The 16,012-nt window shown below is 48.1% G+C and overlaps 1 protein-coding gene across 21 annotated transcripts in view; it reads right to left on the reverse strand.

Moving 5' to 3' along the window:
* NRXN2 (neurexin 2) overlaps positions 1-16,012 on the reverse strand; it is a 336,186-nt gene that overhangs the window by 197,245 nt on the left and 122,929 nt on the right. For 12 of the 21 annotated variants that reach the window (XM_039366158.1, XM_039366161.1, XM_039366167.1 and 9 more), the window contains 2 exons: positions 9,672-9,973; positions 6,032-6,076 (listed from right to left, as the gene is read on the reverse strand). In XM_039366158.1, coding sequence (XP_039222092.1) covers positions 6,032-6,076; positions 9,672-9,973 — 347 coding nt within the window. The remainder of the gene's footprint in view (positions 1-6,031; positions 6,077-9,671; positions 9,974-16,012) is intronic. The other 9 variants (XM_039366175.1, XM_039366156.1, XM_039366169.1 and 6 more) reach the window with 2 other exon arrangements.

The following is a 16,012-nucleotide window of genomic DNA, read 5'->3' on the forward strand; positions in this document are numbered from 1 at the left end:
GAGAGCTGAAGTCCACCCATCTCTTCAAGTGGCCCAGTTTGAGAAACACCGTTCTAAGACGACGCATTTCCCCCCCAACAGTTTGTCTGCGTTTTCCCTTCAGCGCGTCTTGTGTGCATTTCTTTCGTCGGGAACCTACCCTGCAAAATTTGGGGAAAGGTGGCAATTTGAAAGAGACAGATCTCTGAGACAGATGCCACATCACAAAGAAAAGATTATCGAGTGTCTTATTGACAATATTCTGTGCCACATCAGCAAGTCCAGAAAAAACTGGGCAATCTTTCTGCACTGGATAGCACTGCCCTTATTTGCTGACAAAAAAAAAATTCAACTTGGCAACTTCCGTGTGCAAAGAAGACGGCGTCCTTTCTCCACTGCAGACACAAAAAAGCCACAAGACCCCAGCAGGGCTGCCCTCAAGGCCCAAGGGGCACACAAAGGAAAGTCACACAATCCCAGTTGGCATCTGATTGTCGCCACCTGTCAACTCTTTGAGGTCACCAAAGAGAGGCCCCGGAGATTCCAGGAGTTCCACTCTACAGGAAGTCCTCAGCTTACGACCACAATGGAGCCCAACACTTCTGTTGCTAAGTGAAACATTTGCTAACTCGGTTTGGCCCCATTTTACGACCTTCCTTGCCACAGTTGTTAAGTGAATCGTGGTAGTTGTTGTGAAGTTAGTGACAAGGTTGTTAAGTGAATCTGGCAAGTTGACTTTGCTGGTTGGAAGGCCGTAGAAGGGGATCACATGACCCGGGACGCGGCGACCGTCATAAATGGGAGTCAGTTGCCAAGGGTCTGAATTTTGATCATGTGATCGGGGGAAGGCTGCAACGGTCGTTAAGTGTGAAAAATGGTAATGTCGGTTTTTTCAGTGCTGTTGTAACTTTGGACCGTTTCTAAATGAACTGTTGTAAGTAGAGGACTGTCTTATTTGTTGTACGGCAGTGATGGTGAACCTTTTAGAGACTGAGTGCCCAAAAACAGCCTTGCCCCTGCCCTGTCCCCACGTCTCCTGCCCGCAGGGCCACCCACCACCTCCACGGCCCGCCACAGTAGATTGCCCAGGCAGCCCAGCAGCGTCATGGCGGCCACGCCCCCTGTCCGCGCCCCGCAGCATCATCTACACGCAACGGGGCGCAAGGCGGAGTCTTGTCCCCGCTGCCCAGCTGCCATGTCCTTGGCTGCGCTGATCTGCACAGGCTGCGCCCGGGGTGACTCTCCTCCGGGGGGGCTGCTGGTGAGGAAGGGGCCATGGGCGGTGGCGGAGCTGAGACAACGGCGTGCGAGCCCACAGAGAGGGCTCTGAGTGCCGCCTCTGGCACCTGTGCCATAGGTTCGCCGCCACTGTTGTAGGGTAACAGTGATGGCCTCTCCAAGTCCCAGCAGATACTAAACAACATCAAGGCAGGATAATCTTGAGTTTCTTTCTCACGCCTCCTTCACTCGCTCAACTGCACAAGCGGCGCAGCTTTTTCACGCCTTCCCCAAGTCAGCTGTAAATTCTTCCACACACCTCAAGGATGGGCCAGCCCCACCAAGGTCCTGGACCGCCAGCCAGGGTGTGAAACGAGGGGCTGAACGAGACCGATTCCGGACCAAGCTAGCTTTCCATGTTTGGATTCTCCTTCCGAAACCTGCCACGGGTCCACGACGGAAAGCCAAAACGCCGGTCTTAGCCCCCAGAAAGCTACGCCAGCACGGTTCCTCTCGAATCACTTGCTCACATTTTGGAAACAGGCACACTCACACATGCGCAGGTGGGTCCCATCCACGCCTGTCCCCCCCCCCTTGCCCTAAAGGCCCTGAATCAGTGCTCCCCTTGGAAATGGCAAAGAGGTGAAGCCAGCAAAGGGGGGGTGGGGTGGGGGTGGTGTCATGCAAGGCCGAGAGAGGGGAGGGGTCTTGGAAGAATACGGGAGAAGAATACGGGGAGAAAGGGGTAGAACGTATACAACACAGAGAGTGTTAGTTTCAGCCCCAGAGAGATGCTCAGAAAAATAAAACTTGGCGACGGAAGCAGCCCAGCCTCGCAGGCCATGCAAGAAGGCGGCCGGCAGCTGGTCCCCAGGGGGCACTAGGGGGCAGCCAGGTTTTTAGGTTCCCAGGACCAGCACCCGTCCACCAACCAGGGTGTCATGGGGGTGAGTCCCTCTTTTAGTCCCCAAAAGCAAAGAGGAATGGAGCAAGGAAGCTCAGACAACCCCCCCTCCCCATTCTGCGAATTGGAGCACCATTGCAAGACAGTTTTGCAAGAGGGGGATTATCCCCATCCTCCCCCTCCGTGCCACAAGCCCGCGTGGCTGAAAAATCGGGGCGGGGGCGGTGTTTTTCCGGGCCTTCCCCTCTCGATCCGCCTGGCTGCCCTTTGGGGGCTTCCCTGGGGGGCAGCTGGGGGACCCAGCGTAGGTGCAACAGCGCACAGAAGTTGCTTCATGGGATGGTGTTTTCCATGGATTTTGGGGGTGGGGAGGGAGGGGGAGGGCGGGGAGGGGAGGAGGAAAAAAAAATCCAAAGCATAAAAAAGAAACTTCTTCAACCAATTTTTTTTTTCCCCCTTAAATATTGTTGGCTCTTCTGATTTTTCAAGGGCGGCTGGGTAAAAATCAAATCAGATTTGGGGGGGGGGGCTGTGTAGGTTTAGATTGTTGCCGCGTTGGTGGGGAGGGAGGGCTGAAAGTGTGGGGGCCGCAGTAGCAGATCTGGATTCGAGTACCTTCCTTACTCACTGAAGCTCCTGTCGGACTTGGGGGCAAATCTCTATTGCCTAGTCATTCTACCCCACAGGGTTGTTGTTGCGAGGAGAAATGGGAGGAGGCGGAGGGAGTGTAAGTTGGATCTCTTGAAGATCAGACATCTAGCAAATATATCAGTAATCACATTAGCCCAGGGGTAGGCAACCTTGGCTCTTTTATGACTCGTGGACTTCAATTCCCAGAATTCCTGAGCCAGCCAAGCTGGCTCAGGAATTCTGGGAGTTGAAGTCCACGAGTCATAAAAGAGCCAAGGTTGCCTACCCCTGCATTAGCCCATCGGGGCCATGGCTGATGGGGGGGTGCTGCTCCGGGAGCCGAAGACTATCATGTTCTGTTGCCAAGATGTGGCATTTAGGGGCTACAGCCTGAGCAGTGGCCATGGATGATGGGATTTGCAGTCCAACAATATCTTGGAAGTCTCAGTTGTCTGAGTCTCTTTTGCTTTTCAGCACTTCCATTTCCCTTTTCGGCTACGACTCAGTGGCTGCCTTTTCTCAGCCTGGTGCCTTCTGGATATGTTGGAGAACAAGGTCCATCATCTGCTACCGGCATGGGAATTGTAGTCAAGAGGGTGGCTTGGTCTTTTAAAGTCTCCTTAGGACTTTAAAAGATACTAACTGATTTAATATTTAGGATTTAGACTTATACGGGAACGAAAAAAATAGTTACTAGAAAAGGGGAAAAAAATGGCGGACTGTGTTGTTTGGCGACCCCCGTGAAATGGTCGTTCGACCCCAAATGGGGTCCCGACCCACAGGTTGAGAACCACTGTTCTGGAGTGTTTTTCCTTGAAAACGTTTCGCTTCTCATCCAAGGAGCTTCCTCAGTTCGTCCGACGTTGAAGATGAACTGAAGAAGCTTTTCGGATGAGAAGCGAAACGTTCTCAAGGGGGGGGGGGGAAACCCCCAAGAAAGTCCCAGTCATCTTTTTGGAAAAAGCATGTTGGGAATCCCTTTTCAAGCTGACCAACGTTAGGAGTCGAAGCGCTTTGGATTCGTTCCCTGGAAAGCAGCTAGCGGTGCCAAATGGCATTTGGGGGGAAAGTCCAGCTGTTCCTCTTTCTGGGAATCCCGTGGCCGCTGCGGAGGGCAGACACGCAATTCCAGAAAAGAGGCATCTACCTGCTCTTAAGAACTTCAGCCAGGTGCTGCATCTGAAATGCTGCTTAAAGCACGACTGGAACTGGAACTTCTATTGCTAAGCAGTGCAGTCATCAAGTGAACCGTGTCCAATTTTATTACCTTTTTGATGCGGTCGTTAAATGCATCACATAGTCCTTAAGTGAATTTGGCTTCCCCTTATTGGAAGCCCCCCTGGGAAGGTCTGCAATGGCAATCACCTGACTCCCCGGAGGCTACAATTGTCATACATACAGGCCAGTTGCCGGGCACCTGGATTTTGATCACATGACTGTAGGGAGGCTGCTGCAATGGCCATAAGTGCAAGGACTGGCGCAAGTCATTTTTTTCCGGCCCCGTCATAACTTGGGACGGTCGTTAAAAGAATGGTTGAGGACTACCTGCAGCTGAATCCAAAGCGTTCAATGGCCTGATTAAATACGGTTCCACTGCTGGTTGTATTATTTCACGGACTGGGTTTCCTGTCTTATTATCCTGGGTTTTAAGCTTTCAGTTGCTTTATATTTTGCATTAAAAAAAATTGTAGCTCACACAGGGAAAGTGTCTGTTATCAATCCACGACACGAACAAAAATTCATAATTGTGACCGCAGGCTGTTAGGTCTGGCTGGTTCAATTTATAGACAATTTTTGGTACCAACCAGAGTTTTCACCTATTACCGCTGCACAGCTTTTATTGGTGCTTTTGTTATTATTTTGTTGGCTGGTTTTTTTTTAACTCGTCAATTTCAACCCGTGCTTGTTTTCTGCATAGCATTTCTTTATAAAGATTGATTTGTTATCCAGAAAACAGGAAATGCGAAGGAATTTTTTATGTTATTTATTATATTATTTGTTGTTTTATACATTTAGTCGTGTCCAACTCTGGGCGACTTTACAGCCAAGTGGTTATATTATATTTATATTATTATATTATATTATATTTATATTATATTTATATTATATTATATTATATTATATTATATTATATTATATATTATGTTATATGATATGATATGATATGATATATTATATTATATTATATTATATTATATTATATTATATTATATTATATTGTTAATTATGTTATATGATATGATATGATATATTATAATTATATTATATTATTATATTATATTAATTATATTATATTATGTTATTATTATATTATATTAATTATATTATATTAATTATATCATATTATATTATTATATTATTATGTCATATCATATATCATCATATCATATTATATTATTATATTATTAAACTACACCACACTACACTACATTATATTATTATATTAATTCTATATTTTTATATTATATTACACTACACTACATTACATTTTATTATTATTTATATTTGTTTATCAATGTTGTTTGCTGCCCACCTTGCCGCAATATTATGCTATGCACCCTAATTTGGTATCTCTCCACCTAGGCAACACTGAGAGGTGCGCTCTTCAACTCCCAGAATTCCAGAGCCAATATGGCCGGCTGAGGAATTCTGGGAGTTGAAGCGCACCGTTCCCAAAGTTGTGCCTAAGTGGAGAACCAGGGCTCTAATTAAATAGTTGTGACTGTGGCAATCTATAGTCTATCTCACTTGCTGGTTCTGTTGTGAACATCCCTGCTTCTGAAGGTTTTTACAACCATCAGCTCCGCAGAGTTCTGCATACGGCATGGCTTTAATCAGGGTTATTTTTGATGCCGATAAATTCACCTCCAATGGAACTGAGCAAACCACTCAATAGTTTTTACAATTTTTTAAAGGGGGTTAATGCAGAGCAGGGCAGCTGGCGCGCCTTTTCTCTTGGAAAGAGATTCCCTGCAAAAGAAGCGGAGGGATAAGCAGAGGGCTAACGTGGGGAGGTCAGCCACTGCAAATTGTGGTTGCCTAGATTGGCTGAAAATTACACAAAGACAGGGGACACAACAGAAAGCCTCCCCCGGAGCCTCCTCAGTGAGATAAAATCCATGTCTTTCCGCCAAGGCGGGTGTGCAGGCTTGCCCAGCAGTGTGTCTTTAGATTTCCAAAAAGCAAAAGTAATTTTTTTTTTCAAAAATAATAATAATAATTTAAAAAATAAGGAAAGGGGAAGGGGAGAGGGTAAAACCCACGGCAAACCAAATGATTAGACAATAGACTGATATCTACCAGATAATGCAGTTTGTTTACCATAGCGTGTCCAATTCCTGCGTGCTGTATGCATTTAAAAACGGAAAGAAAATGAAAAAACAAACAAACAAAAATCGAGAAGGGAAGGGAAGGGAATAAACAGAAAAAAAAAATAATGACCAACCATGAAAATTCGATATATTTAAAAAACAAAACAAAACAGAAAAAAAGGAGAAATGAATTTCTCCAGTTTCTGAGACCAGCAAAAAACTAAAAATGGAAGATACTGAATTCACACAACCCTTTCCCCACAAAGTCACCCCTCCCACCCACCCACCCACCGTCCTCCCAGCCACCCACCCACCCAGACTTTCTTAACCTGGGTTAGTAAGGAGAGAACGGAACAAAATGAACAACTGGGGGAAAAGGGAAAGAAAGAAAGGAGGGAAGGAAGGAAGGAAGAAAGAAACCGACATTCCGCGAATGGCACAGAGGTTAGTTATCCCTTCTTGGACAGTTTTGGGGAGATTTCCCCCCCCCCGGCCGCTGCACAACACACCGCCCCACCCCCTGAAGCGTGTTAGTAACACACAACGACAAAAGTTGCCAACGCAATTTCTAACAAGGTGGTTTAGGAAGGTGGGAGGTTGAGGGTGGGGTGGGGTGGGGAGTGAAAAGGATGGAGGATCAAAGCACAGGGCCATGTTAGCAATATTAGTATTTCCAAGGAGCCCAGATCTAGGGAGGGGAGGGGGTGGGGGTGGGGGGGGTGGCCTGGGCCTGGCCAGAGACGGTGTTTGGGTCAGGCCGGTGGGGGCCAAGGCTGTGTCAGCCACTGCTGGGAGATAAAAGCTTAGATCTCAGTGGATTTGGGAGAAAGAGCTAGAGGAGAAGAGAGAGAGAGAGAGAGAAAGCGTAGGCAAGGATGCCCAGTTGGGGAAGCAGACCGTGGGGGGCACGTCCCTGCCCCCTTCCCGGTCCTTCCCCATGTAGAAATCAAGGCCAAGTTGCTGCTTTGGGGGAACAAGGTTAAGAAGAGGAGAAAAAAATCCATCTGGGGGGGGAGATTTAGCAGAAAAAGGAGAGCGGCACAGCTGCAAAACTGAGTTAGGGGGAGATCCGGTTCTGTGAAACCCAAGGGCTGCGCGTGGGGCAGAGGCCCACTGCTTCGCCACCAGGCTCGGTGCTCCTCTGGGTAATAAGCCACGCACCTTCTTTGCTGAGCAAGAAAAGACAAAACCCCTCTCCATTGGATCAGACACCTGTTTTCCTTCTCCCTCCTCCACGCTTCTTCCTCGTCTACCGGCTATCCCAGTGATGGCGAACCTTTTAGAGACTGAGTGCCCAAAAACTGCCCCCGCCTCTGGCCGGCCTGCCCGCCCACAGCGCCACCCACCGCCTCTACAGCCCACCGCAGATCACCCAGGCGGCCCAGCAGTGCCATGGCAGCCACGTCCTCCGCCCGCACCCTGCAGCATCAACTGCGCGTGACGGGTACGAGGGCAAAGTCTTGTCCCTGCTGGCGAGAAAGGGGCTGCAGGGGGAGGCGGGTCTGGGGCGATGGCACGCGTGCCCACAGAGAGGGCTCTGAGTGCCGCCTCTGGCACGCGTGCCACAGGTTCGTCACCACTGGTCTATCCCGTTCTGCTCAGTTTTAACTTCCACCAACTTCCCAAATAGGGTTTTTTTCAAGAAAGGGGGGGGGGAAATAATAACTCCATCCTGATCTCTTACTGTAGGCCTTGGGGAAAGGGCAGGGGGTGTTTCCCAGTTTCTTTTTATGCAATTGCGCTTTTTTTTTTAAAGAGCATTTGTTTAAAAGCTCCAGACTGTCCTATTTCATTATTAACACTTCCTGGCACCTCCCTCTTCCCTGCTCTGGATTTTCCAGCCTCCAGCTATCATTACAGAGTATGGATTTTTAATCAGATCAGCTGTTTTTTTAAACAACAGCCCTGCAAACTCCCCATTGGGAGGCCCACCACCCATTCTTTCCAGAATTCGCTGCCTACCGCAGGTGGGCTGTGTTTTCCAGGTGACCAGTTCTGCAACTGGGTGAAGTTTGAGCTACTTTGGGCAGATTGGGGGGGGGGGGTGGTTTCCCCCTCACTGCATGCCCAAAATATACCTGAAATGAGTTAGGGGCAAGGCCAGCCATTTATTCAAGGGCCCCAAAGCCCCTCACTCAGTATGCCGTGCATTATGTTCCTTGCTGCCTTATGCCGTGCACTATGTTCCTTGGAGCATACCTTCACACCTATAGCTTTAGCTAAACTGTGGGTGTCCCTTTGCCAATTGGTTCTGGAAAGGTCTATATACCATCATTTCACAACCTTAGCAATTTTAAGAGGTGTGGACTTCAACTCCCAGAATTCCCCCGCCAGCGTGTCTCGATTTCAACTCTCAGAATTCCCCAGCCAGCAAGTTTGGACTTCAGCATGTTGGCTGGGCAATTCTGGGAGTTGAAGTCCACATGTCTTGGAAGTTGCCAAAGTTGAGAAACACTGGCCTATACAGAGATAGAGAGAGAGAGCCCCACTTGTTATTTTACCCTTAGATTTCACAGAATTCTCTTCTTTCTTCCCCACATGCCAAACATCAAGGCCAAAACAACCCTTTATGTTCAAGGCCACGTTTTGCTACTGGGCATCATGGGTTACAGACCCCGGAAAAACGGACTTGCTTCAAGTCCAGACATCATCAGAAAAAAAAGTCAGAAAAATGGGGTTAAAACATTCAACTGGCCTCGGCAATTACCATGTCGTGTAACTTAAAATAAAGTCGTTTTCCGGGTATCAAGCTGCTTTATACAACTTGGTAGAAATGAAAGACCTGTGGCTGCAATGGGGGAACACGCTGCCCATAGGTCACGCGACACTAAAATGCAGCGAGGCAATTTGCTCCTTTTCGTACTTTAAAAGAAAGAGTAAAATGGCTGATTTGGGATTATTTTGCTCTTTCTTTAAAAACCCACAAAATCGGGGAGAGCTGAAAATTGCAGTGTCACTCCCCTCGCGTTGCTGCCACAGATCCTGCAGCCGTCAACAGTGATAACAACAGTAAGAGTAACCGTAACAATAACGCTTGCCCCAGCTGAAAAGACTGACGTCCCTTGCAAGAGAGTAAAACTTTGGATTTAACAGACAGTTGAAGGCTGTCTGTTAAATCCAAAAGTTTGGAACCGAAGTCATTTGCACAGTTACCTAATTACGCAAATGTCGTACACGGAGACTAACGGTATAAGAATACCAATAATTGTGCAAATGATGTAAATGGCACACACAAGTTTCCAGACATGGCTTTGGAAATAAAAGAACCGGTCTGTTATTTCAGATGTGTCTCCATTCCAAAGTTCCTTCGCATAAGATTAAAACTCGGGCGCTTTGGAAATTTGTCTCCCTTTTACCGAAAGTAACACAACCCGTTGCCGAGAAGCAGTGCTAGAGAATTTAGCCAGCCTCTCGGGTTTTGTATCCCAAATGGGGGAACTGTTGTTGTTGTTATTGTTGTTGTTGTTTTAAAAAAAGTCTCTTGCTGGTGTCTGGTATATGGGGAAAATCTGCACAGCAACTCAAAAAAAAAAAAAAAGGATTCCTGATGCAGTTCCAAGCCGGGCGTGTGGCCCCCATCCTCCCAGCCCCTCCCACGGACTGAGACTGCACGGGCAGCAGCCGCTCACCTGGCGCAGGTTTCTAGTCACACGGATGTCGTGCCAGTTGTTGTCATTGAACTTCCCGTTCACGGGCTCCACCAGAGCCTCGAAGGCGCCGGAGCCCAGGTTGATCACCAGCCAGACGGCGCCGCTCTTGAGCGAGAGGTTGACGTAGTCGGCCGACTTCCCGGTGTGGAGCATCAGGCCGTTGCGCTGGAGGGTGCGGAAGGAGAGGGTGATCTCGTCGGTGCTGCTCTGGATGGGGTTGTGCGAAAGGTCGTAGCAGAAGAATTCGTTCCCTTTGAAGGTCGCCACGAATTCCTCTTTCCCTGCAGAGGAGACACGAGCGGGCGGGAAGGGAGGTTGAGCCGGGGTTAGGGATTCACACGCTCACCGGGAGACGATCGCCCGCTAGAGGAGAACACGGGGGTCCTCGACTTACGACCACAACGGAGCCCAGAATTTATGTTGCTAAGCGAGACATTTGCTAAGTGAGTTTTTGCCCCATGTTGACGACTTTTCTTGCCATGGTCGTTAAAGGAATCACAGCCCTAGAGAATGAATATCTGGCTCTCCATAGCCAAAGACTCCCAAGAAAAGATGAAACCGGTTACATGATGCCCCCTGGTGGTCAATGTAACTATGTGAACTCAGGGGAAAAAATGTACACTATATACCAGTGATGGCGAACCTTTTAGAGACCGAGTGCCCAACGGCAACCCAAAACCCACTTATTTATTGCAAAGTGCCAGGGCTGCATCAGCATTGTGGTGCCCTTGGGGGGAGGTGGCCCACTGGATGGGCATGGCTGCAATAGTCACGGCAGATTGGGTGAGCGTGGCCGGGGCCAGTCCCTTGCCATCTCCGGGGCATCCCTGGGGGGGGCCAACGCCTCTTGCTCACTCACTTCCTGCCCTGTCACTTCCAAATGCCAAGTGCTCGCTATTCTGGTGAACTCTGCTGGGGCAACGGTGCGCGTGCCCACAGAGAGGACTCTGAGTGCCGGCTCTGGCACCCGTGCCACAGGTTCGCCACCACTGCTATATACAGCAGGGGTCTCCAACCTTGGCGACTTTAAGACTTGTGGACTTCAACTCCCAGAATTCTGGGAGTTGAAGTCCACAATCTGAAAGTTGCCACGGTTGAGGACCCCTGCCCTACCAGACAAATGTGTTTGCACTGCATTTCACAAGGAGTGGAAGCTGTCCATTGAACTTCTCTCTTTTTTGAAAGTTTAATTTGGAGACCTTCAACAATATGAATATTTCATAGGGATATTCAGTTCTGGTCCTCAGTTGTACTCTGTGGCTGGGCTACCTAGGACTCGTAGCTCAGTAACGTCTGGATAACTCTCTTCTGATTCTTGCTTTAAGCAGTGCTTCTCAACCTTAGCAACTTAAAGATGGATGGACTTCCGCTCCCAGAGCAGAACTGGCTGGAGAATTCTGGGAATTGAAGTCCACCTATCTTCAAGCTGCTAAGGCTGAGAAACACTTATTTAAAGGGATGATAGGGAACTGCTTAGGCTGGACCCAACAGATTAAAACAGAAAACCTATCAGGCTCCCAGGCCAGTTGGCGGAGGCAGGTTTAATTTGATTTCGGGATAAGCGACATTATGAACAGTGCAGAAAAGGTGTAACAAACAACCAGCCAAAAGAAGACAGAGCTAAAACCCATTTACACCAACCCCCATTCAGTTTTATTCTTGAAATAATAGCACCTAGATTTATATACCACTTCACAATGCTTTGCAGCCCTCTTTAAGTGGTTCAAAAGTATCAGCATCTTTGCCCCCCCCCCAAAAAAAGTCTGGGTCCTCATTTTACCAACCTCGGAAGGATGGAAGGCTGAGTCAACCTTCATCTGGTCAGGATCGAACTGCTGGGAGTGGGCAGAGTTAGCCTGCAATACTGCATTCTAACCACTGCACCATCATAGCAATGGAATGGAATGGAATGGAATGGAATGGAATAGAATAGAATAGAATAGAATAGAATAGAATAGAATAGAATAGAATAGAATAGAATTAGCACTTAGACTTATATACTGCTTTATGGTGCTTCACAGTCCTCTCCAAGCAGTTTACAGCCTCTTGCCCCCAACAATCTGGGTCCTCATTTTACCGACCTCGGAAGGACGGAAGGCTGCGTCAACCTTGCGCTGGTCAAGATCAAACTCCTGGCAGTGGGCAGAGTCAGCCTTAAAACTGCATTTAACCACTGCACCACCAGGACTAACTCTCAGCCCGGGACTCCTTAACCTGCTGCCTCTGGTCCTTGAATCTTCTGCCCTCTCTTTCAGGATCCCACTCCCGCTCCACCCACAATTTACTCAGTGTGGCTCAATCTCTCTGCCCCCTCCTCCCCTTATTTCTTTAGAGATTTGATCCTCACTGCTTCTCTCTCTCTCTTAACAGCCACCCATCACAGCAGACTTTTCTTTTTTCCTCCCAGTTATATTTGCCGAGCCCCCATTCGTCCTTGACCCTCTCTCTTCATCTTCTTTGACCGCACACATTTCTTAAGTACCCCATTACACTTAACTTACTTTTATGTTTCCCTCGATGTGGCCAAGTCTCGCTTCCATACATCAAAGTCGACAGAAGCACACTTACCCAGCCGTTTCCCCTCCTTTTCAGCCACACCATTCCTTTCTCAAACCACACGTGTCCCAGCTCCCTGTTCTGCCGGCATATGCACATCTTGACACGTCTCCATTTATTTTCCCATCTTTAGTAGTGTCAACTTTTAACAAAACAGGCAAATTCATCTCCTCGAGTATTTGTGGAGAACTTGCAATTGTTCACGCCGTTTCCCCAGTGAAACGTGATCTGATCATGTATTGTCCGACCCTTCATCCTCCTGGCGTCACTCGGTCTCTCTAAAATTCAACGCAAACCATTCAGCCTCTCCTTCATTTGCTTTTGTGCAGGAGCGCAGGTGTATTCACATTCCTGACACGCTCACCTGTGACACCTGAAAAAGCATGTCTTATCCATTTATCCTTCAACAACATTTACCAGCCAACCAGATATCACACGTCTTTGTCTTGTTGCCTGATTTTGAACCATTTGCTAAGCATCCTGTTGAGGCTCTCTCGGGCTTTTATTCCCATCCTATCCGGCTCTTACGGCACACGGCACCAGCCTGCAACTCCATTTTCCCTCTGAAAATCCCATTAGCTCAAGCCTGTTACTTGATCCTATCCTTTCTCTTCACCAGCCACTAGACAATAAACAAACGCCCATTCAGGCATCTATCTCATAACTGCCTGAACAAATCCTGATCTATAAACACTACAGTTCCTCGTTTCGCTAAAGGATCGTTGTTCATATTTTGCGTCGGTGTAACTCCATCCACCACTTGGGCCCTTTGTCACACCTAATGATTTTCACTGCTTCCGAGAAGCGTCCACTTCCTCTTCCTGTCCAACTTCCACTGAAACTATTGGGAAAGGGCAGGTGGTCCTCGATTTACAACCGATCACTTAGCGACAGTTCAAAGGTACGACCCTCCGAAAGGTATGAGGGCTGCACCCACCCCTCCCACCCCACTGTCATGTGATCATATTTTGGGCATTGGGCCGCTGGCTCACCTTTATAGCCGTTTGCAGGGTGCCCCGCAGGTCACATGACTGCAATTTCCGATAGTTTTTGCCAATTTCTGGGGTTTGCTCTCGGTTTCCAGCAAAAAAAAAAAAAAAAAAAAGAGCCTGCTGGATATAACAGCTTAGCTTAGCAATCACATCATTTGCTTAATGAGCACTGCAAAAACCTATCGTAAAGTTGGGTCTGGCCGTGACCAAAACGACTTAATGACTGAACTTGTGGGCTCAACTGTAGGCTGCAAGGCTACCAATAATTTTTTAAATTTTTATTTAATAAGGAGGAAGTCACAGCTTTTATTTTCCTGGGCTCCAAGATCACTGTAGATGGGGACTGCAGCCAAGAAATTAGAAAAGGCTTGCTCCTGGGGAGGAAAGCCATGGCAAATCTAGACAGCACACTAAAAAGCAGAGACATCACCCTGCCAACAAAAGTGTGTATAGTCCAGGCCATGGTTTTCCCAGTTGCAATGTATGGCTGTGAAAGTTGGACCCTAAGAAAGGCTGAGCGCCAAAGAATGGAGGCCTTTGACCTCTGGTGCTGGAGAAGACTCCTGCGAGTCCCCTGGACTGCAAGGCGATCCAACCGGTCAGTCCTAGAGGAGATCAACCCTGACTGCTCTTTAGAAGGCCAGATCCTGAAGTTGAAACTCAAGTACTTTGGCCCCCTAATGAGAAGGAAGGACTCGCTGGAGAAGAGCCTAATGCTGGAAAGATGGAGGGCAAGAGAAGAAGGGGACGACAGAGAATGAGATGGCTGGATGGAGTCACTGAAGCAGCAGGCGTGAGCTTCAATGGACTCCAGAAGATGGCAGAGGACAGGAAAGCCTGGAGGAACGTTGTCCATGGGGACACGACTTCGCAATTAACAACAACAATGAGAAAAAAGGACTCCCTGGAGAAGAGCCCGATGCTGGGAAAGATGGAGGGCAAGAGAAGAAGGGGACGACGGAGAATGGGGTGGCTGGATGGAGTCACTGAAGCAGCAGGCATGAGCTTCAATGGACTCCAGAAGATGGTAGAGGACAGGAAGGCCTGGAGGAACGTTGTCCATGGGGTCGCGATGGGTCAGACATGACTTTGCAACTAACAACAACAACAACATCTCGGCTTTAGTATTTTCGCAAACGACTCAAGGCGGGCAAACATCTCCAACACGCCTTTCTCCTCAACAGCAACCCTGTGAGGTGGGCTGGACTGAGAGAGAGAGGGATTGACCCTGCTATCATGTCCCCCCTCGTCCTTCTCTTCATTAAACTAGACATACCCAGTTCCAGCAACCGTTCCTTATATGTTTTAGCCTCCAGTCCCCTGATCATCTTTGTTGCTCTTCTCTGCACTCTTTCTAGAGTCTCAACATCTTTTTTACATCGTGGTGACCAAAACGGGATGCCGTATTCCAAGTGTGGCCTTACAAAGGCCTTGTAAAGTGGTATTAATACTTCACGTGATCTTGATTCTAGTCCTCTGTTAATGCAGCCTAGCACTGTGTTGGCCTTTTTGGCAGCTGCAGCACACAGCTGGCTCATATTTAGGTGATTGTCCACTAGGACTCCAAGGTCCCTCTCACAGTTACTACTATTGAGCAAGGTACCCCCTATATTATACCTGTACATTTGGTTTTCCTTGCCTAAATGTATCTGGCTTCCGTTGAGTTTCCGGGCCAGAAGGTTGCAGAAGGGGATCACGTGACCCCTAGGGACACTGCGACCGTCATAAAATACGAGTCAGAAGACAAGCGGCTGAATTTCGATCACGTGACTCTGGAGGCTGCTGCCACGGTCGTAAGCGTGAAAAAGTCTTAAGTCACTTTTTTTCAGTGACGTTGTAACTTCAAACAGTCACTTGTTGTTAAGTTGGGGACAAAAAAATGGGTCTGCTTATCTCTCCCTGGCTCTCTCCACTTAGGCCTTGTTTACTCACTTGAGGGATGAGCAAAATATTGTGCTATTTCAACATGACCTAGAACGCTCAGTTCAGTACATCTGCATGACTATTATTATACAGGCAAGGCTGGGCTTCGCAGAATTACAGAAGGGGAAAGAGACAGGCCTCTCCTTAAGTCAACGTAAAGATATCTATTTAAAAAAATAACATTAGTAAATAAGCCACCAAGAAGACACACGCTTATCGGTTCCAAGGGGGAATATACAGGAAGGAAGAAATGCAAACGTCTTCTAATATTTGTTTTATACACCTAGTCCTCAACTTATAACCCAGTGGTGGCGAACCTATGGCACGGGTGCCAGGGGCGGCACTCAGATGCCTCTCTGTGGGCACGTGCGCCGTTGCCCCAGTCCTAGGCCTTCAGCTAGGTTTTATAAAACCTTTTCGCTTTAGGCCTCCGCCGTCGTGTGCAAAAAAAAAAAGGTTCAATCAATCAGTCAATTTCAACTTCTCGCGGGAAAAAAAAAGATCTCACAAAGTTGGAATTGATTGATTGAACTTTTTAGTCCCACCCAGTCTGCCGTTACCACCGCAGCCACGCCCACCCAATGGGCCACACCCACCCACTGGGCCACACCCACCCGGCACCCGACAATGCATAAGTGGGTTTGGGGTTGCAGTTTGGGCACTCGGTCTCTAAAAGATTCGCCATCACTGGTATAGCCATTTGTTTAGTGACCGTTTGAAGTTACAACGGCATTGGGGAAAAAAACTGACCGTTTGGACCGTTCTTCATGCTTACGACCTTTGCAGCATCCCCAAGGTCACATGATCAAAATTCGGAGGCTTGGCAGCTGGGCCTGTATTTTAGGACAG

The sequence above is a fragment of the Crotalus tigris genome, unplaced genomic scaffold (genome assembly GCF_016545835.1).
Source record: "Crotalus tigris isolate CLP2741 ecotype Arizona unplaced genomic scaffold, ASM1654583v1 scf7180000020245.1906669, whole genome shotgun sequence".
NCBI classification, from domain to species: domain Eukaryota; kingdom Metazoa; phylum Chordata; class Lepidosauria; order Squamata; family Viperidae; genus Crotalus; species Crotalus tigris.